The 23,082-nt window shown below is 41.5% G+C and overlaps 2 protein-coding genes across 3 annotated transcripts; both read right to left on the bottom strand.

Moving 5' to 3' along the window:
- Window positions 1–970: 970 nt before the first annotated feature.
- On the bottom strand, window positions 971–8,200 carry LOC100712482 (sialic acid-binding Ig-like lectin 10). Its single transcript, XM_025911361.1, has 9 exons — window positions 7,877–8,200; window positions 7,603–7,760; window positions 6,815–7,060; window positions 3,773–4,147; window positions 3,437–3,700; window positions 2,973–3,066; window positions 2,496–2,550; window positions 2,193–2,326; window positions 971–1,766 (listed from the first exon to the last, which is right to left on the bottom strand). Exons 3-9 carry the CDS (start codon window positions 6,864–6,866, stop codon window positions 1,709–1,711), a joined length of 1,032 nt encoding a protein of 343 aa, XP_025767146.1. The 5' UTR covers window positions 6,867–7,060; window positions 7,603–7,760; window positions 7,877–8,200; the 3' UTR covers window positions 971–1,708.
- A 4,558-nt stretch (window positions 8,201–12,758) lies between these two features.
- Window positions 12,759–21,661, bottom strand: LOC106098690 (uncharacterized). Of its 2 annotated transcripts, XM_025911362.1 has the most exons (8): window positions 21,400–21,558; window positions 20,726–20,904; window positions 20,229–20,603; window positions 19,876–20,151; window positions 19,156–19,246; window positions 14,732–14,786; window positions 14,300–14,418; window positions 12,759–13,832 (listed from the first exon to the last, which is right to left on the bottom strand). In XM_025911362.1, exons 3-8 carry the CDS (start codon window positions 20,359–20,361, stop codon window positions 13,775–13,777), a joined length of 732 nt encoding a protein of 243 aa, XP_025767147.1. In that variant the 5' UTR covers window positions 20,362–20,603; window positions 20,726–20,904; window positions 21,400–21,558; the 3' UTR covers window positions 12,759–13,774. The 2 variants fall into 2 exon arrangements, with proteins under 2 accessions (XP_025767147.1, XP_013130460.1); XM_013275006.3 differs by lacking the exon at window positions 20,726–20,904 and having other exon boundaries at window positions 21,400–21,661.
- Between the last annotated feature and the right edge of the window lie 1,421 nt (window positions 21,662–23,082).

Here is a 23,082-nt window from a genome sequence, read left to right as displayed (position 1 = left end):
ACGATTAAACAGACGTCAGAGCAGATTAAAATATTAATGATAGTCGATGTTTTCTCTTGTTTCTTTATCAAGAGGAAACAGGAACCCTCCAGAAATTTAAAGAACATCTTTAAATTATTTTCGATAACTTTTCTACAACAAACAACAACAAAAAACAGACTTCTGTAAAACAACAAATTAGAAATTATTATTTTTATTCCAATTAACATAGAAGAAAAATAAAAGTGATTTTTTTAAAAAAAAAAAAAAAAGGTAATATGTTCATAACAAATAAAAACATTTTGGACCAAAACAGAATTTCTGACACTGAAACACAGACTGTACATAAAAGATGTCCAAAGGCCCATCATGACACCACCGGTTCATGTTTTTAAGACTCTGTCTTGGTATTTTGACTCGAGATGTGACGAGCGCGGCGGCTCTAACAGTGAAACCGAGACCACCGCAGGCTCGTACGGCTTTTGGATCATTTAAAAATAGACAAAATAATACCTGAAAATAACAGGAGAACTACTTCCTTCCTTCAAAGTCCTGCGATCAAGCTGCAAAACTTCTGAGGAAGTCTTAATATGTTGCCAGTGCTGGTATAAAGAAGTGGACTCATACGGCTCTGGCAGCCATGACAGGGTAAAGATAAGCCGGTTATTCATTTCCATTTCTGCATATGGGGCGTCTGCGTGGGCGAGATACTGAACTGTGAGGGACTCTGAATGTGTGTGAATGTAGACAGAAAGTGCTTTTATGAAAGGGTGAATCAGGCATGTTGTGTAAAGTGCTTTAAGTGCTCGAGTAAAGCAGAAGAACTATGGAAATGAACCCCATAAAGCAAACGCTCCTCTATCATCAGCACTTGGAAAATGAACTTCATGTTTCACTCAGCAAAGCTTCAAACTGAAGATGAGCCTTTAACTCATTGGGAAACATTTAATGAGGTCACAGATTAACTGAAGGTTCGGCTCATTTTCTCAGGTTTTGCAGACGTGTGATCACTAACCAAACATGTGTGACAATCACAGAGACGATGAAGAATCAAATGAGTTGAGTGGCAGTGATACAGGCCTGGGACCAACGAGGCTTTCTAATCCTAAACTTAATCATCTGTACGGCTATAAAAGTGAATTCTGTGCAGATCGCTCGGCTCAAATCGAGCAGCATGTGGAGGACACAATGATGGTTGTAGTTCAGCAACATAAAGTTTTAGCTTTTGTTCTCAGAACAACCAGACGAGCTGATCAGAGAAGAGCAGCTCAGACTCTGAAGAGTATAATTTTTCCTCCTGCTGGTTTAATGAGCGCTGTAAGAAGAAGTGTGCTGGGTCCTTCACTCAGACTCGAGTTTCAAACCAGCTTCCAGATGACTGGGAAAATAATGGATGTGGAATAACAGAGAGAGTGTAGAGCAGATTATGGGAGCCCAGAAACAAATAATTAGATTGTGAGTTATTCCCGACATGGACAGGACAACAGCGTTCCAGTCTGGACTGAGCTGCGTTCATGACTTCCTCCACCTTACAGCACACATGCTCTGCACCACAGAGCTTTTGCAGATACACCTTTGGTCCATCTCTCTGAGGTTTTTTAATAGTTCTGTATTAAAGTCAGAGTGGAGCAGCAGCTGCATTAAAGCATCAAACAGATTAACACAAACTGCCACAGCTCACAGCTTCCTGCAGCTGATTGGTGGATGGAAGGAGTGAGAGAGCTGCGATTCATCCTCGACTGGACACTGAGGAATAGACAACGTCATCGTCGGCCGCCTGAAAGCGCCTACGAAGCAAAAATCAAAAGAAAATGATTTGATGACAGATCTGAGAGTCTAAGAGGACTCACACCAAAAGCAAAACATTTTGAATCAAACAGAGTTCATGAATGCAGCACAGACAGGAAATTTATTCATTCACAGTAAAACAGAAAAGTTTTAAGTCACTTAATGAAAGCTGTGTTTTTGTGATTCATGAGCAGTAAAAGTTAAAAGAAATTAGAAAAACAAAACTCATCATTCAGCTTTTTTGGACCTACTTTTGTACTTCTGTGTTGTTTTTGTGATACTTTGTGCAGAAATGAAGTTTCTATCTTTCATCACTGTCTGTTTGTCGGAGCGGCTTCAGTGTCACAGCCACAAATCTGAGCTGTCTGTTGTTTGTGTGACGACACAAACATGAGTGTTTAAAGGTTTCCATCGCTGGGTCCTACCTGCCCTCCTGTTTCTTCTGTTTGAACTGGACGGAGGCGTAGCTGACGTCCTCCACGGCTCGGCTGGGTTCCTGCTGCTGAGCTGCTTCCGTTTGTACAGACTTCATGATGTTGCTGTAGATGCTATCAGGATGCTGAGAATCACAGAGACCAGACGACTGAAGATCCAGAATAAAAGCAGCACACTTTCAATCGATGCACATATTTTGAACTTAAGCTTGCTAAAATAATAAACTATACAGAATGTCACATCACATCCTATAAGATTGATTTCATAGTAAAATCCTCCCATCACTAACTCACCTTCTGCTCCGGATCACCTCCCACAGCCCTCTGATCCTCTGCTGCTGCCAGCTTCCTGCAACAGTATCAGTATTTATGAGTATGATCACAACAGGACTGAAAACAGACACAAAGACAGAAAATATTATGTTTCCATGTGATTATAATCACATATAGTAGTTAACACGAGGCAGCATAATCATTTCTAAATGTTATCACACGGTGCTTCTGCATTTTTCTCATTTATTACAAGTACAATTTAAAGGGATTTGTTCAGATGATACTTTCCAGACTGACATAAATATAGAGCAAACACATTTTCCTTTATTATTATTTTAAAAAATAAACCTTTGATTTTATATATTAAGGTGAATGTCTGCTGTTTACTGAGGATGAAGTGTGAAATCCACACCAACTTCACTTAATTGGGTTCGTTGCTAAAGTAAAACCACCAAAATGTGAAATACTTCAAACACTTGAGACCATCTGTTTCTGCACCTTTTGATGATGAAGATGAAGAGTACGAGCAGGATCACAGCCAGCAGGAGACCAAACACCACCCCAAGAACCAGACGAAGGACACCGTCAGCTGCTAAAACACAAACAACAGATAGAAACATGCAGTGAAAGATAAAATAAATAAGCTTCTAAAGTTTATTTATATCTAAGTCATTTTCTCCCCATGTGACTTTTCATGAGTGACATCACTGGGTGCTGTGATTTTGGGATTTACAGATTTATGAAAGTGAACAAAGTTCTGCGCATGTTTTACATGTGGTTCTTTATTGGCTGAGTACAAAAACAGTTCATGTGTGCATGAAGGACTTTTTCCAGCTGTAAATGTCCTAATTTTATTCTGCTGCTGATCTGGAGATTATTCGGCGTCAGGCTGACCGCTGTCGCGTGTTTGCAGTTTGATGACGTCTTAAAAGTGTAAAAAAGTTTCAGAAAACTGAACAAACCTCCAGCCTCCACCTGCAGGCTGTACGGCTCAGACAGAGTCCTCATGTTCTTCTTCAGAGCACAGGTGTAGTTCCCAGAATCCTCTGCAGTCAGAGGGCTGAGACGGAGGGAGGGGCCAGTCTCTGAGAGGGCGTGGCCATCTTTGAACCAGGTGACCTCCAGTTGGTGGAAAGTGCAGACTGAAGCACAGAGCAGTGTGACGGTTTCACCTCTGCTCAACTTTTTATCATCACTGGAGCGAATTATTCTCTTTTTGGTCGAATCTAAAAGGAAAGTGTAGATGAGTTTAACTGAACACTTTAATTTGTGTCAGAATCAGGATGTTTGGTTCTCACCTTCGACTCTGACAGTCACTCCTGTCCTGTTAGTAAAATGTCCTTCAGGATGATCAGCTTCCATCCTGAAGCGAAAGGTTGCGCTGTCTCCCTGCTGAACATCTCTGATCTGTAAAGTGCAGTTTGTCTTCATGTCTCCCAGATATTGATAACGAGGATCGCTGTTTGCTGAGTTAATGTCAAACACAGACGGAGTGCCGCCCTGACAGATCTCATGGTTCTTACACCAGCGGACTCTGACGATCTTTAGAGGAACTTCTTTCCCACCGTCACTGAAAGACTTCCGAGGTGTGAAGGTGCAGGGGAGGGTGACAGTGGATCCTCTGACAGCACAGGTAGATGTGAGAGAATAGATCACAGTTTGACCCACAGCAGCTGTGTATGAAACATACAAAGTTGGTCAAATTAAACAAAGAATCATGACAGGATATCTTGGTTAGTTGTTATGGTTGCACACAAACTATCAACATGACTTTTTTATGACTGGTTTCCATTAAAATTCAGATTTTACGCACTGAACCTGCAGTTCCACCTTAAAACTCCTCAACCTTTAAACAGTCACTTATGCTGTGATGTGATACTACGTGCAGCAGTTCACTGCAGCCCTGCAGACTCTGAAACACAGAGTGTCCTGCAATGAAGAACGGGCTGGAAACTTTCTATAGGTCATTATTGCAGCAATGATTATGTTTGTTTTTAAAGTCAGTGTTAACTGACAGCAGGCTTCAGTGGGTGCAGTGACACTGAAAGGACTGTAGAAGGAAATCAGGTCACGATGGTTTACAAAAACTCTGGACACTAAAGGATTATGTGGCTTCACATAATCCTTTAGTGGCTCCTTTATGTGGCTTCCACAGCAGCAACATGGATGGGAAGTATATGCTGAGTTGGAATATACCAGGAATGCAGCGGGATAACCTAATCTGGCTGTTCATGATGAGCAGGAAGCTCCTCTAACCTCATCATACTTTAGCACAATGATGCAAACCAAACCTGAACCAACAAACAGCGGTCCATGTCTAGAAACCGGCTCAGCATCCACCCACGCTGCATCCTCATCATCAGAGAGAAATACGACATTCAAAGAAACCTCGGATATAATCAGTGAGAGTGTTCTGCAACAGCAAAGATGGCGATAGTTTAATATTTTAAGTTCTTTTGTTTTTTTAAAAAAAGACTTTGACTCCTTAAATCAGATTTTAAAGTGTCTGTCTGGACTTTTTAAGGCTTCCTTTATCTTTCTCGTCTCCGCCTGCTTGTCTCCTCTGTAACTCTGCCTATAATGCTGCTGCTGCTGTTAACCTCAGTACACCATGCTGAAGGATTTCTCAGTCTGTCATCCAGAGGACAGACTGAGGAGACATTGAGGAGAAGCTAAACCAGCTTGTTTCATGGATGAACGGAGTGGCTGCAGCAATGACCACCATGAGATAAATGAGTAGTTCAGTCTAACGATAACCTTTGGTGCTGCAAACAAGCAGCACGAGTCCAGTTTGTTTCGTTCATAAAGCAAGTTCATTCAGACCTGTGTGTATTGAAATGTATTGACACCATAATGCTGTTAGTTTCTGTCAGTGCAGAAACATGTTTTATTTAATACTCATTAAAACTCATCATAAAAAGTCTTTCAGGAAAATGTCAAATTCATCAGTAGTGTTGCATCAACACTGGTTATACATCATTAAAAAATACTGTACAGTTATTTTGAGACAGCAGTACTGTAGTAAAACTGTTCCCTTGCTCTGTAATATTACTGTTTATTCACCAGAAGAAGTGATGCAAGTAAGAAAAACAGGAAGTCTGCTAAAGCAGCTCAGATCAGGACTGAGCGGTGGCGGCTCGCCCGGCGCTGAGGAAAGCAGAAGTTTATTTAACCGAGATGGTCACAAATTCCCGACCTGCTGAGTTAGCTGTGGGGCTGGTTACCAGCTTTCAACATGGCGGTCACTCCAATGGTCAACTTCTGCACCCAGTTTGTGTTTTTGAAAGTTATTAAAGATGTTTGCTGTAAAATCATTCAGCCTGGAGACGTGTCAAAGGAACCATTAACAGCCCAGGATTCATGCCCAGTTTAATTAAACTTCAGTGCAGATCTACATTTAAACTCCTCATGTAACGCGTCGGCACGAGGGCGTGGGAGTGCACATCAGCCTGAAAATCATAATCAGTGTTTTCTGCACTGTGCTTATTTATGACCGTGCACCCTGCTATCCCAAACAAATCCTGGAAAGTCTTGATGCATGTTCAATATTCCAGGCAAGGAAATCCGAAAACGTGGATTCTGTTCATCTGGACGTTTTCATCCTTCTGTGACTTCTTCAGTCTCAGCTGACTGCAGGTTTCCAACCTTATACATAATGACTGACACTGGCACCACTGACGAACTATGGGCTGTGTGGGTCCGTTTCATGGTCACTGATATGCATGACTATTGATCAACAGCGATTTATCAGTTATCCTGGAAACGCAGCTGAAGCAACCGACAGCAAAGTCGCATTAAACAGGCAACTTAGGCCGAGCCCACCTCACCTGTGTAACAGCTGCACCAGCTGTCAGCAACAGCAACAAGCTTTTATTTACAGAGCTTATTTATACAACTGACAGCACAACAGGGAAGAAGGAAAAGAGAAGTAATGAGAACAGAGCTCTACGGGTTTTTATATCACTGCTCCAATAATACTGCAGTAAAAGTACTCTGTTGAAGTAAATGTGGGTTTAAAATTTCCGTCACTAACAGACAGAAATAATCCGTCTGTTATAAAATACTCGTGTTTTAATAAAAACTCATTTAGAAAGCCTTCTCCTTTCGTTTCCCCTCCAGCAGCTTTGAGCTCTTTGAAACGATCGTTAAACCTCCCTGTGTGATAATATCAGCTTGTTTCACATCGTCATTAAGTCTACGTGACTCAAATCATTTTAGTCTTCTACTCTCAGATTTAATACGTTTGTAGATTTGGAAACAGCAGACAGAGCAGCAGTGAGTGAAAGCACAACTTCACAGATCCGTCATTCACAAGAATAAAAACATCATTTCAGTCTTACCTGCCAGCAGGAACACGAAGCTCCACAGAATCATTTCACCATAAACTGCCATGTTCAGGTTTCTGTTGAGCGTCTCTGGGTTTCGTCTGTGATCAGAGGAGTGGGCAGAGAGTGAAGCTGATCACTGTGAATTATGATGTCTTATTTTTGTTTTGAGGAACTCTTCTCACTGACTTGGCTCTGTTAGTCTGGCCAGCCCCGCTCCTTTTGGAGTTACTTCCTTTCACATTTTATATGTGATCAGGCCTGAAATCATTCATGTAAAGAAAAAGCAAAAATGAGAAAATAAAATCAGTTTATCACAAACAGACTGAAAGATTCTCAACAAGACGAAGTTTGGTTTTTAATCACAGAAACACAAGAAAGTTGTCAGTCTGGAAAAAATGAAGCACAGCTTTGAAAATGAAAAGTTCTGCAAGGTTTTTTCTTCCTCTTTTCTATTTCAGAAGCACAATGACATATTGCAACAGAGGACAGAGAGTTTTCACAATCATGAGCTCCGGAGAGCAAATATAGATCGTTATCTGCTCAGTCTGGCAGAGAAAAGGTTTCAGACTGACACAAGTGCAGAATAAAGGACAGACGGTATAGATGGGTTTTAACCCAGAGGACGGCAGAGGGTTAATCCAGACATGACTTTCATGACAGAGAAACATCTGGATGGAGGCTGAAACGTGAAGATGAAGCTATATTTATGAATCTATTCCCCTTGTTATGGATATGGTCCATATCAGATGCATCTACAGTTCAGCTCTCTGAGGTTTTTCAGTGGTTCAGCTAAAACTGACCGTCACAAAAAGCTGCAACTTCAACAAAGCAGCAAACGGATCGGCTCGATCTGCGGCTTCTCCTGTGGTCGCTGCGTTTACTTCGGCTTCTGTGAGTCTGAGTAAGAAGTGGCTTCAGCTTCGACTGGCTACTGAAGAGCTGACCACAGCAACGTCAACTGTAAATGAATGCATCAGAGGACATCCACTCAGCACTCAGTCAGGATAGATCACACACACAAGCACAAAATGTTAAGGTACACAGATGTGGAGCTGAAACATCTGTCCGTCCTACCCGTCCCTGTCCTCCTGTGTCTGTTGTTTGGTATGGACGGTGGTGCTGATGTCTCCCACAGCTCGGCTGCTTTCACATTGGTGACCTTCGTGTTGGGCGTTGCTGTGAATCTTATCAGCAAGCTGAAGACTGCAGACAGAAATAAAAACACTGAACGCTCTTCAGCAGTTTACTCTTTGCAGGGTTGCTCTGCATCCTGTATTTTGCTCATTTTTAGTGAACACAAAGACACATTTTTGCTTTTCCTGTTCATCATTAGGACAACAAACTCCTCCAGAAGCCTCAACATTTTTAAATTCATATATCCTGTATTTGTATCATTGTTGTGCCTCATCGTTAAATCTAAATGATGCTAAGAATAAATGTATTTATTTTGTGGGTTTAATGTGTGAAGTCATCTTACAGGAACTGTTTTCTCGCTGACCTGGTTCTCCAAAATTGCTCAGAAATGTTTCTTTTTTTGGTACTTCCCCTGAAAACAGCCTTTCACACTCGCATCAGCCCACATCCTCAAGGTGAGAAATTAGAAAAAAGACACAGTTTTTTGAAACTTTGAGATGAAGAATAAACTGAGCTGCATCCTGCTGGTGCAGTTTCATCAGCACGAATGTTTCATGCTAAAAAAATTCCATATTTACAAAATGATGCAACAAGAACGAGAGCGCTGCTCAGGGATGGATTTCAGTATTTATCCTTCTCCCTCTGAGTGAGCACGTCAACGACACAACAATGTTAGAGCACTAACAAAGTGAAAGACTCAGAATAACCAGGAAAATACTACTGACAGCAGAGAGAGGATACAGTACAGAGTACAGTGTAGAGTACAGAAGGACTCCAGAGAGTTCGATTAGTGTCACAAACGGGAGACGTGCACACCAGTGTTAGTGAAGAATTATTTATTTAAATTACACAAACATAACAAGAGAAAAAACTCAAATTTACAGTAACCACAGTCGGTGGATGCACAAAATCATGAGAAGAGGCAAATGTAGACAAAGCAAAGCGTGGACACAAACTCAATATTAACTGTAAGCGAGCCGTTTATTATGGCTGATGGAGAAAAACAAAGAGAACCGAGACAAAAATAAACAATAACCTAAACTGGAAAAAGTAAAAATAAACATGAAAAACCCTAAACATGAAACTTGGCATGGATACACCCGGAAAATGGAGACATGACGCAAAAGACAACAGACGACCCAACACTGAAAGAGGAAGACAGAGGACTTAAATACAGCAGGTCCAGTTAGCATCAGCTCAAGGGTCGTCAGGTCCTGCACAGATCAACTGTGTGGAGTGATGGAGCGCATCTTCAACCTGAGGCTGGGGAGAGTCCCACAGCTCTGGAAAACCTCCTGTCTTGTACCAGTGCCAAAGACTCCACGTCCCAATGACCTCAACAGCTACAGGCCGGTGGCTCTGACATCTCACCGGATGAAGACCCTGGACCGGCTGGTCCTGGGCCAGCTTCAGCCCCTGATGAGCTCATCACCGGACCCACTTCAGTTTGCCTACCAGCCTGGCATTGGAGCGGATGATGCCGTCATTCACCTCCTACATCGTTCCCTCGCTCACCTGGCAACCGCTGGGAGCACTGTGAGAATCATGTTCTTTGATTTCCTGAAGGACAAGCTGGAAAACACAGGAGTCACCTCACTACCTGGATTTTGGACTACCTCACTGACCGACCACAGTATGTGAGGACTCAGGGCTGTGTGTCGGACAGGGTCGTCTGCAGTACGGGGGCCCCACAGGGAACGGTTCTGGCTCCGTTCCTCTTCACCATCTACACTGCAGACTTCTCCCACAACTCCACCCAGTGCTTCCTGCAGAAGTTCTCTGATGACTCTGCAATAGTCGGCCTCATCACTGATGGGGACGACAGTACTGAGAACAGACCCATGACTTTGTGGACTGGTGCCAGCTGAACTACCTCCAGATCAAGACCAGTGAAACCAAGGAGCTGGTGGTAGACTTCCACAGGCACAAGCATCCTCCACTGCAGCCACTAAAGCGCCAAGGTATGGACATTGAGGCTGTGGACAGCTACAGGTACCTTGGTGTTCATCTGAACAACAAACTGGACTGGACTCATAACTCAGACGCCCTCTACAGGAAAGGGCAGAGCAGGCTGTACCTGCTGCGGAGACTCAGGTCGTTTGGAGTGGAGGGCCCACTCCTGAAGACCTTCTATGACTCTGTGGTGGCCTCAGCCATCTTCTATGGTGTGGTCTGCTGGGGCGGCAACATCTCTGCTGGGGACAGGAAGAGACTGAACAGGCTGATCCGAAGGGCCAGCTCTGTTCTAGGATGCCCTCTGGACCCAGTGGAGGTGGTGAGTGACAGGAGAATGGTGGCAGAGCTGTCATCCCTGTTGGACAACATCTCCCACCCCATGCATGAGACTGTGACAGCACTGAGCAGCTCCTTCAGTGGCTGCGGCACCCACGGTGTGGGACGGAGAGATTTCGCAGGTCTTTCCTTCCTACTGCTGTCAGACTCCGCAACACGGTGTCTGCAGAGGACCGCACACGTGCAGACAGACACACACATCGTTCAAAATGTCTCTGTCAGGGGCGGATCTAGAAGGGTGGCATGGGGTGGCAAGTGCCACCCTAAAATGATCTCTTGCCACCCCAAGTGCCACCCTAGTTTTGCATATGACAGTGTTGTTTATTAAAATAAGATAGCATTAACACCATGGGAATTTCAGATTTCACACAGGTGGTTGGTTGTTGTTGGATTTGTATTGTGATTTTCATTTATGCTTAGAAATATCTACTTATATATGCTTAGAGTTTTATAATTAGTTGTAGATTGGTAGAGGTTTGATCCTTAATAGTCTGCAAACTTTGTGTGCATTCCAGAGCACTCTGGGAGCATGGGAGAGGTCGTACCTTGTCTTATTGTTTTATGGTAGGGTAAATGTATCTATATCTGTTTTAGGCTAAGTGCCTTTTGTTTAGATGAACTGCTGGACTTCCAGACCAGCAGGTTTAGGGAAGTCTTTATGGGGTCACACTCTGACCCCACACACACATGCTTACACAACGCACAGGCAAGGTACTCTTTGTGTGTATGTATACATCATATGTTAATGACCCTATGCATATTCATGTAACCACAATAAAAGATCAGTGTTACGGGGGAGCGGACGAGAGCAACTGGGGTCAAGCGAAGGAACGGCGTTTGTCCAGTTCTCTCCCGTGCACCGAAACATAAAGAACGTTGCCTACTCGTGTCTTGCTTGCTGTGTAATTACATTGTCTTCAACGTTCCAGCAAATAGGTTTAAACTACAAACCTATCAGTTGTTACACTCTGGAAATGGAAGGAAGGTGAGTGTTATTAACCCTCTGTGGTCCACGGACACGCTGCACCTCCAAATCACATGACTGATTTAAGCTGACACAGCAACAAGCTGCAGCCACACTGAGTCTTTCAGCACGTGTTGAAAGTTCGGACTTCAAAGTATACACCGGGTTTTACATTTTAATTACAGGCCAGTAAATCCAGAGTTATGATAAAAAATATATATAAGCCACGCTTTTTTCTAAATACTGTCGTCACGTTTTTAAAGCGTTTTCTAAGGACAGCGCGAAAACAGTAAAGAAAGGAAAAAAAGCCACCTCTTTCCTATCGGTGGGAAAATGTACCATGTCGACCTTTTTTTTTTTAAAGTCACGTGTGATTCGGTTGTTTAGGAAGACGGGAAAGTTTTGGGAATGACGGTAATGCCAGTGAGACAGAGCAAGCGAGTGAGAGAGAGGGAGAGAGAGAGAGAGAGAGAGTTGTTAGATGTGGGAGATTTGTATCGTTAGTGTGTTGTCTTGTGTAGTTGTTCTGTTGTGTAGTCGTTGTTTTGTTCTGTGTGTCAGTGAGGGGACTGATGACTGTCACAAACGTACACCTCCTGTCATCAGGCCTGCAGGTTTCTCCCTGTGATGTTCTCCTCTGTCTTTTGGTGGACTAACAACTTTTTTTTACTGGCACACATCATTTGTGGGGCATCTTATTGCGACACCTGATTGTTCTCTCATTTTAGTTTTAGTAATATTTTTAAATGGTTGTACAAAATGAAAAAAAAACAGCAGGTGTATTGGCTGCATTTTTAGATAAATAGTTAATATGTTTACAAAATGTACAATTTATATTTGCATTTCAAGTTATAAAAATAATTCATGTCTGGGTTTTTTTGACAGTAAAAAAAAAATACTACTAGGATTTTAAGTTCTTTGTGTGATTTCAGATCAGTAATATTAATACAGTATGTCAATGAAAAAACAACTAAATTCAGACACGTGAGGTTGAGCTGAAAAGAAAGACACCAAACAAGAGAAAAAAAATAAAATGAAACAATTTGAGGGTGAAATACAAACGTAAACTCAAAAGGAGTCAAAAATGTCCGCTTGTATTTCAGACCTCAGAGATCCAACAAATCATGAAAAATTAGGTTAAAATTTTTTTTCATGACAGTGCAGATTTCTGACATTTTGTGTAATTTAAGCTGTAACAATGTGATTGTTTTCTAACAAAGTGTGAAACTTAAGTTAGACGTGTGTTTGTAAATGAACCGCCACATGTTGTGTAGCTTTATTGGGCCACATATTTATTTATTATACAGGCTATACAGTACATAACATCCAAACTCACATGTTTTATGTAACTAAAGTGTTTAATTATGTGGGCTACAGACAATAATTGAGTTATAGACTATATTTATATGAAAACGTGTATACTTACTGCATTTGAATCATTTTAACCATATGTAACCACCAAGTATTTTATTCTATTGTATATAGTATTCTTTCTATTTTGTATAGAATGTTATTCAGTTTGTCTTATTCTATTCTATTGTTTTTTTTTGCTTTTTTCTTCTTTCATTTTTTTTTTACTGCTATTGTACTTCCTGTCGTGACCAAAAATGTATGCTTGTCTTATCTTACCTTATCTTATTTTACACAGAAGGGTAATGAGGGAAGTGGAAACACTTGGGGGACACAGCTGACACAAATGAACATGACACCACAAGGGAAGCAAAACTAAACACACTGAACATGGAAACAATGAGAAAACAATGAGACAAAGACTGTGACAACAGGAGACTGACAATAGGAAGTGGAAAACGCAGACATGAATCACATAAGAGACTGGGGAGGCTGAAAGATACACAAGGAGAGGAACAGGGAAACAGATAAGGGGAACGAAGCACAGACATAACTAAAAATCATACATAGAGGACAAAACAGACTTTCACAGGAAACAGAAAACGACACATAAACAAGAGAGCATGGAGGAAATTTTATCCAAACAAAACCTAATTGAGACATACTAATAACACTAGAAATGACTCTAATACATCATAAGAAATCAAACATGCAAAATGCTGGGTCACAGACCGAGCGCCCTGACAACAGAGCTCGCTGCACTCAGTGCTGTAAGTGAATGTGATGTTTTATGGTGTGAGAAAACAAACCAAACAACAACCAAAACCCAGAAGGGAGAAACACCCAACAACTGAGCTTTCAGCAGAGACACGTCGAGCTTCGACGCTGCCAGTGATGCTGATCTTGAACAAAGCACGCTTCCTCTGCAGGACCTGCAAGAAGCAGCTGCCAAACCAACACGTAGCCCCCCAGGCAGGGTGGACAGGGTCATCACAGTAGCACAATACCATTGTAGTACTGATGGAGGCTGTGATGGAGACATAAAGCTGCATTTATGAATTTATCCAACTTTCTGCGCCACAGAGCTTTCACAAGAGGGATCTGATAATCGCAGCGAGCTGCCTGCTGCTGTATAAAGTCAGACTGCAGCAGATCAACACAAAGTGCTGCAGTTCAGAGCTTCCTGCAGCTTCTCCTGTGGTCAGCACGGCTGCTTTTGGTTCTGTGTGACTTCAGCCTCGACTGGCTAGTGAAGAGTAGACAACGGCATTATCGACTTCCTCCACGTGTCTGTGAAAACCAAGAGAAAACTCCACATGAGTGCCATAAAAACATCTGGGGTTAGAGTGAGCACCCACATCTGGCTGAGCCCCCTGCACCACAGTAACACCACTGTAATGTTTGCATTCTAACTTTTATTCTTCTTTTGCAGATTTGTGTCTCTATTTTGTTGTTCAATGCTTCGTTGCTACAATGACAATAAAGATTCTGATTCTAATGACTGGAAAATTCCATATGTGAAAAAATAAGGAGCAAGTAGCTGCAAGCAACGAAGTCCAAGAGTTAGAATCAATAAGAAGCCGAGTCTAAAAGCAGTCACCAAGTAAAAGAAGTCCAACAACTTTTATCATTCTGATTTTATTCATTTTAATTTAGTTCCTCTGATTTTCTTCTTGTGTGTCTGTTTTTCAGCTGAAAATCTAAAACACAAGAAGCATCAAGCAAAGACGCTCCATCCTCACAGCTGCCTGTCCTACCTGCTCCTCTCATGGCTGTGTTTGAACTGCACCGAGGCGTAGCTGACGTCCTCCGCAGCTCGGCTGGTTTCCTGTCGGTGACTTTCTTCTTGGATGCTGCTGTAGATGTTATCAGGATCCTGAAACAGCCAGAAATACAGACGTGTGTAAAGTCATCGCTGTTGAGCTCCCCGGCCCGAACCGTATGAAGCGCATTTCTGGAACAATATCTTATGATCAGCTATTATTATATTTTTGACCATTAATTGCAAAGACTTTGGAGAACCATTAAAAGAAAACAACATCAAAATGACATCTGGGTTTAGGATTACAGTCACTGACAATCACTTAGATTTCATGTAGTCGTAGATAGATCATAATCTCCTCCTCTATGCTCACTTAAGATGAAATATTCTACGAGAGTCAGAAATTATTTTTGAAATCAAAACTCACCTTTGGCTCCGTCTCACCTCCCTCAGCTCTCTGATGCTCTGCTGCTGCCAGCTTCCTGTAACAATATGACTGTTCTGTCAACAGGAACCAGAAAGTCTATCAAAAATGATGAATGTAGAAAATCAGAGGCAAAGAAAAAGACAGTGAAATGCTAAGAAAACTAGAGACATAAATTTAAATTTTTTAATGTAAGACCGAAACAGGAACTCAAGCTGTAGACATGCAGAGCGATGCTGGAGATCCCGACCTCGAAGAATTATGGAGATTAAGATCACATCGAGCCGCACAAAGTATCTGTTTAATAATCATGATGTTTTATCTTTATCTAATTACTATAATTTGGTTCTACATGTATAATGACAACAAAGGGCTATTCTGTTCTATTCAAATATATTTGTATACATTTTATAAAACAAAGTGTTTCTTAATTGTGAAACCAGATTAGCTGTATTGCATTATCATGCAAAAAAAGGCATTTATATATGTATTGTTGTTTCTGTGTGTCTACAGCTGATTTCCCACAAACAGCTTCCACGGTTGTCCTTTGACACAAACACAGCAGGAGCTTGTCTGCTTTGTGTACACCAGTGGAAATAGTGTGATTTAGGAGAAGCTGCTCGGACGGAGCGAGCAGGACGCCGTGCTGACGCAGACACACCAGACTTTTTACCAAATATCACCACATCAGAGCCGTCTGACATCACGTTACACACACTTTACTTTCTCACATGCAGCTCCTGCAAGACTTCAAACAGCTTTTCTCTTAAATTTACAGAAAACTCACAGAAAACATAAACTGACCTTGACTTGCTGCCTCAACATTATTTTGTCTTATTGTATCACAATTATGTGCCACAGACCAGCTTCGCTTCCCCTTCTCCTGCCTTCTGTTGTGGTTATCAGCACATAACAATAATTTAATGTAATTCTTTCTTGGATTCTTGTTTCTCTTTTGCCTGCTATGCACAATCGGTTTTTTCATTATGCAAAAGTTTAATAATGAAAAGACTTAATTCATCTGCTCAGATCGAGGTTTAGAACATTTTGAGCCCTCAAAACATCTTTTCTGCACTGTAGTGAAAGTTTGTGCACCGATTTGTATAATTTCTGCATAAAAGTGTTGTTTACAGTTTTTTCTGAATGCTTAAACCCTAACTGTGATTCTTATAGCACAATTTCTAAAACTATTAATACTTATAGCAAAACCACTCACTGAGTTTGCAAAACTAAAAGCACAAACACTGCTTTGCACTCAGTTTGCCATTTTGTAACACACACTTTGCAAACCTGTAGCTACAATCCACTGCACAGCACTCTTTTTGCAGAACTGTAAACACAACTCACGGCTTTACACTCAATTTGCAAAGGATCAACACACTCCTAGCAAAACTATACACATTTACAGCCATTATTTACACTATTTTATCAACTGTCTGGCACACTGTCACATGTGAAAACTGTTTTAGATAATTAGTTCACTTTGCAATCAGCCTAAGCACTATAATACAGGTAAGCTGTGTGTGTGGAGTACAGTGGAGGGAGCAGGAAGAGTGAGAAGTAGAGGAGGCCGAGGAAGAGGATGTGGAGGTGAAGAAGTAGGATGAAGAGGACAACAAGGACAAGGAGGAGCAAGAGGAGGACGAGGAGGGGGGAGAGGAAGGGTAAGAAGAGTAAGAAATAGAATTGCTGATGACATCAGAGCTACAATAGTGGACCATGTAATCAACCATGGAGTGACCCTGAGGGAAGCTGGCCAACGGGTTCAGCCTAACTCGAGCCGCTACACTGTAGCAAGCATCATAAGGACATTTTGAAATGAGAGTCGGTTAGTACAGTCACTTTGCACTAAGATCTGTAGCACTGCCATGCTAATGAGAAACACAACAATACCATAGATGTAAAAATACTGAAAATGTTACTTTACAGAATTGCTAGACGTCCAGATGTTGGAGGCAGAGGAAGCATGTTCACTGCAGAGCAAGAGACCCATATAGTGAACATGGTGATTGCAAATAATGCAATAAGACTGCGCGAAATACAGCAGCGCATAATTGATAATGACACCATCTTTCAAAATATACACAGTGCAAGCATTTCTGCACTAAGTCGTGTACTTGCGCGCCACAGAATAAGAATGAAGCAAATTTACAGAGTTCCTTTCGAGAGAAACACAGAACGTGTAAAGCAACTGCGATATGACTGTGTGCAGGTAAGCTAGTGTCATTGGTTCTGAATTTGGAAGTGCATACTGTTAGATTTGTATTGTGATTGTCATTTATGCTTAGAAATATCTACTTATATATGCTTAGAGTTTTATAATTAGGTGTAGATTGGTAGAGGTTTGATCCTTAATAGTCTGCAAGCTTTGTGTGCATTCCAGAGCTCTCTGACTTTCACACCCACATTTTAGGAGCATGGGAGAGGTCGTACCTTGTCTTATTGTTTTATGGTAGGATAAATGTATTTATATCTGTTTTAGGCTAAGTGCCTTTTGTTTAGATGGACGGCTCTGGGGAGTCTTCCTGGGGTCACAGTTTGACCCCCCCCCCCCCCCCCCCACACACACACACACACAGGGTATTCTTTGTTCACATGCATACCTATATAAGGTGTCATATGTTAATGAACCTATGCATATTCATGTAACCACAATAAAAGGAGTGCTATGGGGAACCTGGCTGAGAGTCTGACGGGGGTCAAGTGGGTGGAACGACACTTGGCTCCAGGCAGGCCTCCCTCATGCATGAGTACTAGAAGGAACTTTGCCTACTTGTGTCTTGTTTTTGCTGTGTAGCAAATTGTCCTGAACGTTCCAGCGAATAGGTTTATGCTACAAACCTATCACATACTGTAGTGCTGTGCATGGGCCTGATGTGTTGCATTTGTTTTGTCTTGTCCAGAGAGTGATGGAACTAGAAGCAGATCCAATGGGACATGAGCTACTTTTTGTGGATGAGGCCGGTTTTAACCTCAGTAAAACCAGGAGACGTGGCAGGAACATTATTGGACACTGTGTCATCATCAATGTCCCAGGACAACGTGGTGGTAACATAACCATGTGTGCAGCTATAAGCCAAAATGGTGTTGTTCACCATCATGCAACCATAGGCCCATACAACACTGCACACATATATGACATGCTCACTGTTCAGAGACCAGAGCAGACCCGATATGTCATCATATGGGACAATGTTAGTTTCCATGGGGCTGCTTTGGTCTGCAACTGGTTTACAGACCACCCATCCTTCATGGCACTCAACCTCCCTCCATACTCTCCTTCTTAAATCCCATCGAGGAGTTCTTCTCTGCCTGGCGCTGGAAAGTGTACGACCGTCATCCTCATCAACAGGTAGCCCTTTTACAGGCAATGGAGGAGGCATGTGGAGATATTGACCAGGCATCATGTCAGGCCTGGATACGGCATTCAAGGAGATATTTTCCCCGGTGCCTTGGACTGGAGGATATCGCATGCGATGTGGACGAAATTTTGTGGCTGGACCCAGAAAGTCGACATGATGTAGGCTGATTGTCTTTTTTTCCCCTTTTTTTGTGAAATTCCTATTTTGTGTTCTGACTTTGTCTTGGTTTTGATGAGTGTGAATAAACACCAATACTTGAAGTTTGGATCCAAAAGCCAGATGTGTTTTGTATTCATACCATCAGTGTGCAGTTGGCACATTGTGTGCTTAGTAGATGATGGCTTGTGTGTACTGTTTGATATGAAAACACCATTTTTACGAAGGTGTGAAGAGTTAATCTAGCTGTGTTCGCTTTTGCAAGAGAACTACAATGTTTTGATAATTGGGTGACAGATTTTCTTATTTGTGTGTAGAGCTTTGCAAAAATAGCCAAAAGTTACAAAAAATGTGCTCAAGCCATCAGAAAAAACTGTAAACATCTTTAATTTTTATACGTTACTATTATTACTCTGTGTAGAAATCCTAGAGAAGCTCAGAGCTGCAATTCTTGTGCAAAAATAAGTGTAGAGTTGACAGTTCTCGCTGCTACTTCTCACACTTACATTTGGGGAAATGACCTATTTAAAATGCAGGCAAGTATTCATCAATACCTCATGTTTATAGTTCTGATATGTTTCTGCTCACGTTCAAAACTTTCTGCACACAAAACATGTCACACACATCTGTGTTTCCTGTGACTTATTGGAATCATTATCATTAAAATAACACTCATAAAATAAAATAAAAAATACAATTTACAGCTGAGATCACGTCTGAATCTTTTACTTCTGGCAGCCCAACTGGCTGTGTGTGTGTGTGTGTGTGTGTGTGTGTGTGTGTGTGTGTGTGTGTGTGTGTGTGTGTGTGTGTGTGTGTGTGTCTCATTTACAATTCTTTACACATTCAAAACCACCAAAATGTTAAATTTCTCAAATGTAGAAGAAACACATAAAGTCTGATTTGTACCTTCTGATGATGAAGATGAAGAGTATGAATGCGATCACAGCCAGCAGGACACCCGACACCACGCCGACTATCAGAGGCAGGTTACCATCAGCTGTAAAAAGCAGAAATAATTCATAAAGAAATTTACAAATAAAGAAACAGACTAGACAAAAATCCCTTTTTCTGCAAAAAACTGTAAACTTTTATTTATTTTTGCATCATTAATGGTTAAGTTGTTTGTGGTTTTCCACATAATTTATCATGAAAATATCTAGCAATCCTCACACATCAGTCTTGTTTCTCTTCATTGGCTTACTGTGGAAATTCAAATGTTTTTAAATATTTTGAGTACATTTAAATCCCCACAAAGCCCGACTCGTCCCTCTATATCAGACCTGCTGAGACCTTATTGCTCTCTGCGTTTTAACTGTTCAATACTCTGAGTTTAAATCCAGAGGTGACCCGGCTTCCAGCTGTGGCGCCTCTGAAACAGTCTTCATCAGAATGGCTGAAGTGGTGGTTTGTTTTAAAGAGCAGCTGAAGCTCATTTTTAGAGGTTCACTTCTCCTTTATCTTTCACACTCTGGCTACTTTACACCAAATATCTATGAACGAACAGAAGTATGCTTAAATCTCTCTGTTCTATAAAGTGCTCTACTGACTGACGTCAGACCCTCTGCTGTGCATTAGAGAAACACCTGCAGCGTATTTACAGTTTGTGTAATATCTGAAAAAAGATACCAGGCTGTCGTTCCTCTGCCTCCACCTGCAGGCTGTACGGCTCAGAGAGAGTCTCGTTAATGTTCTTCAGAGCACAGGTGTAGTTCCCAGAATTCTCTGCAGTCAGAGGGCTGAGATGGAGGGAGGGGCCATTGTCTGAGAGGGCGTGGCCATCTTTGAACCAGGTGACCTCCAGTTGGTGGAAAGTGCAGACTGAAGCACAGAGCAGTGTGACGGTTTCACCTCTGCTCAACTTTTTATCATCACTGGAGCTGATTATTCTCATTTTGAGTCCATCTAAAGTCAAAGTGTTCATTAGATTCATTGAAAGCTCATTTATGTTTATTATTAATGTCAGGATATTTTTCTCTCACCATCAACTCTGACAGTCACTCCTGTCATATTAGTAAAATGTCCTTTAGAATTATCAGCTTCCATCCTGAAGCGAAAGGTTGCGTTGTCTCTCTGCTGAACATCTCTGATCTGTAAAGTGCAGTTTGTCTTCATGTCTCCCAGATATTGATAACGAGGATCTCTGTTTGTTGAGTTACTGTCAAACACAGACGGAGTGCCGCCCTGACAGATCTCATGGTTCTTACACCAGCGGACTCTGACGATCTTTAGTGGAACTTCTCTCTGACCATCACTGAAAGACTTCCGAGGTGTGAAGGTGCAGGGGAGGGTGACAGTGGATCCTCTGACAGCACAGGTAGATGTGACAGGATAGATCACATTTTGACCCACAGCACCTGGAAACAGATGGTATAGAAGTAATTACATGTATATGTTCACACTGTAACTACTGATGCAATAACACATGCTGAAGCCCACCGTAACATCCTGCAAGTGTTCCAATGAACACGACACGTACCATGTATCTCTACTAAACATGCAAATCATCAATTCACTCGCTGGGCCCACGTCCTCATTTTAGGTTTGACAGTGTTTTAGTAGGTAAAGGTGAATGCTTGGACATGAATTGAGCTGCACTTTGGGGAAGACCTCCAAGGGGACTGGCGATGGCTCCCGAGCCTGGCAGATCCCCATGTACTAAATAGAAGTGAAGAAGTTAAAGAATTGAGAACAAGGAGGGAGGAGCACGTAAATGGAGCGTGTTTGGAGGCGTGGTCCCGCTCCTGAAATTCCAATATATAATCTCAAGTGAATAAAGCTGAATGTAAACATTTCTGCAAATAAGAGTTTTCTGACTTCATGCAGTGATGTAAGACTCACTGACAGCTGTCACACACAACTGGGTGACACAACGCTTATTAGGCTTAGGCAGCAGTTACTTTGTCACATTTGTCCCGGTAAGTTTAAACTGTTGGGTTTTTTTTCATTAATAAATAAAATGTTAAAAAAAGCAAATATGTTTTATAGCATTGCAGTCATGGTCATCATTTCAGCAAAAAGAGAAGAAAAAAATGAGGTCAGAAATTGTTTTATGCTCAGACGCCCTTCTGCTTTCTTCTTTCCTGTTCCTGTGTGACAGTGTCAGCTTTCTCTGGAGGTTAAAAACTAATGAAAGCATCACTTCAGTCTTACCTGTCAGGAGGAACATGAAGCTCCACACAGTCTTTTCAGTGCAAACTGCCATTCTCAGTCCTCTGCTGACGTCCTTCAGTTTAACCTCCTGCTGCTTCTGCTGTAGTGAGAGAGAGAGAGAGAGATGGCTGACAAGCAAATGTCTGATGGTGATTGTGACTGTCAGTCACTTTCAAACTTCCTTTTATTTCAGGAACTCTTTAGTCTTTCACTGATTTGTAAAGTTGCTAACTCCCTCTTTTAATGTAACTTCCTTTCTTACCAAACGCTGTCACTGTTTTTTACGTCATTTCTAAAAACAGTGACAGTGTGACGAAACTCCCATCATGCAGCAGTAAGAGGTGTTTTTCTGTTTACTGTTGAACCTGTGGTGGTGGTTGGAGAAACATCAGTGACCAGGTTATGTCGGCGTTGCTCCCACTGATGGAAACACTTTGTCCCAGGTTCAGTTTGTGTGGATCTGGCCACCGTACGGCTGATTCGATCAAATATTTAAAAACGTTCAAACATTTCACAGCCTTTGAATTTTAGTGTAGAAATTACTGGAATCTGACGGAGCTTTAAGGAATAGTCACAGTCAAAGTAAACTTTATTGTCATCTTTGTACAGTACAGTATATAGAGACGAGACGACGAAGCTCCAGTTCCATTCAGTGCAAAAGACACCAATAAATATAAGGAGAGTAAGAAATAAATATACACTTTAGGACTAAGTCAAAGGTAAAAGGTATCAATAGTAGGTGAAGCACACAAACCTCGATAAAGTTGGATCTTTTTGTTAGAGGTGAGACGGGAGTCTGGGGCAAGACTGTCATAGGCTGGTAAACCTGAGCACAGGAGCGAGGAACACATATTGTGTGTAACATATTGTATTATTTAAATAAGTTTAGCCTGTTACTGTTAGTGTCTTGTAGCAAATGTACCCCACATAGTTTCCTTAGGGATTAATAAATTATTCTGATTCTGATGACACCCTACAATGAGTTGAAAGATTAACTTGTTATTTATTCCTGCTTAAAACTGATTATTAATGGTTACAAAATCTTATTTGGTTTTCGTATGTACCTGTTTTCAGTGATATGAACTTTAATAGTTGTTAATAGTTAACACCATGTGTTAATAGACCTCTCTGCATCGAATCATATCTGTTATTAATCTCTGTCTCTCTTCCACAGCATGTCTTTATCCTGTTTTCCTTCTGTCACCCCAACCAATCACAGCAGATGGCCCCGCCCCTCCCTGAGCCTGGTTCTGCCGGAGGTTTCTTCCTGTTAAAAGGGAGTTTTTCCTTCCCACTGTCGCCAAAGGTTTTTCTCTGTATCTATTATTATAGGGTCTACCTTACAATATAAAGCACCTTGAGGCGACTGGCGCTGTATAAATAAAGCTGAATTGCATTAATAGCAGGAAATTAGGTAGACGTTATTCTTTTCTCTTTCTTTTTTGTCATTTTTTCTATTTTTCCAGTAACCTATATTAACCTAATAGTTAATAGTCTCTAATAGTCTCTCTGTATATAGTAACCATTGTCCTTAATGTAAATATGTAAGAAAAATTGTGTATGTTTCTGTTCTGTGTCCTGTGTCCTGTTTGTTTGTATATGTGTCTTTTTGGCTGCTGTTACAACCAAATTTCCCCTTGTGGGACAATTAAAGGATTCTTCTATTCTATTCTAGTAACCTAA

This window comes from Oreochromis niloticus, linkage group LG11 (genome assembly GCF_001858045.2).
Source record: "Oreochromis niloticus isolate F11D_XX linkage group LG11, O_niloticus_UMD_NMBU, whole genome shotgun sequence".
NCBI classification, from domain to species: Eukaryota; Metazoa; Chordata; class Actinopteri; order Cichliformes; family Cichlidae; genus Oreochromis; species Oreochromis niloticus.
Note: the sequence above shows the minus strand (reverse complement) of the source record. Positions and strands in the feature narration are given on the sequence as shown.

Bases quoted from the DNA above. Each gene is read 5' to 3' on its own strand.
- LOC100712482 (XM_025911361.1), bottom strand. From the start codon at position 6,866: ATGGCAGTTTATGGTGAAATGATTCTGTGGAGCTTCGTGTTCCTGCTG. The intron at 3,067-3,436 runs GTTTGTTCAGTT...TTTGTGTTTTAG, and splicing joins CCTGCAGGTGGAGGCTGGAG to CAGCTGACGGTGTCCTTCGT. The intron at 2,327-2,495 runs GTGAGTTAGTGA...TGTGATTCTCAG, and splicing joins GAGGTGATCCGGAGCAGAAG to CATCCTGATAGCATCTACAG.
- LOC106098690 (XM_013275006.3), bottom strand. From the start codon at position 21,451: ATGGCAGTTTGCACTGAAAAGACTGTGTGGAGCTTCATGTTCCTCCTG. The intron at 14,787-19,155 runs GTACAAATCAGA...ATATTGTTACAG, and splicing joins TTCATCTTCATCATCAGAAG to GAAGCTGGCAGCAGCAGAGC. The intron at 14,419-14,731 runs GTGAGTTTTGAT...TGGCTGTTTCAG, and splicing joins GAGGTGAGACGGAGCCAAAG to GATCCTGATAACATCTACAG.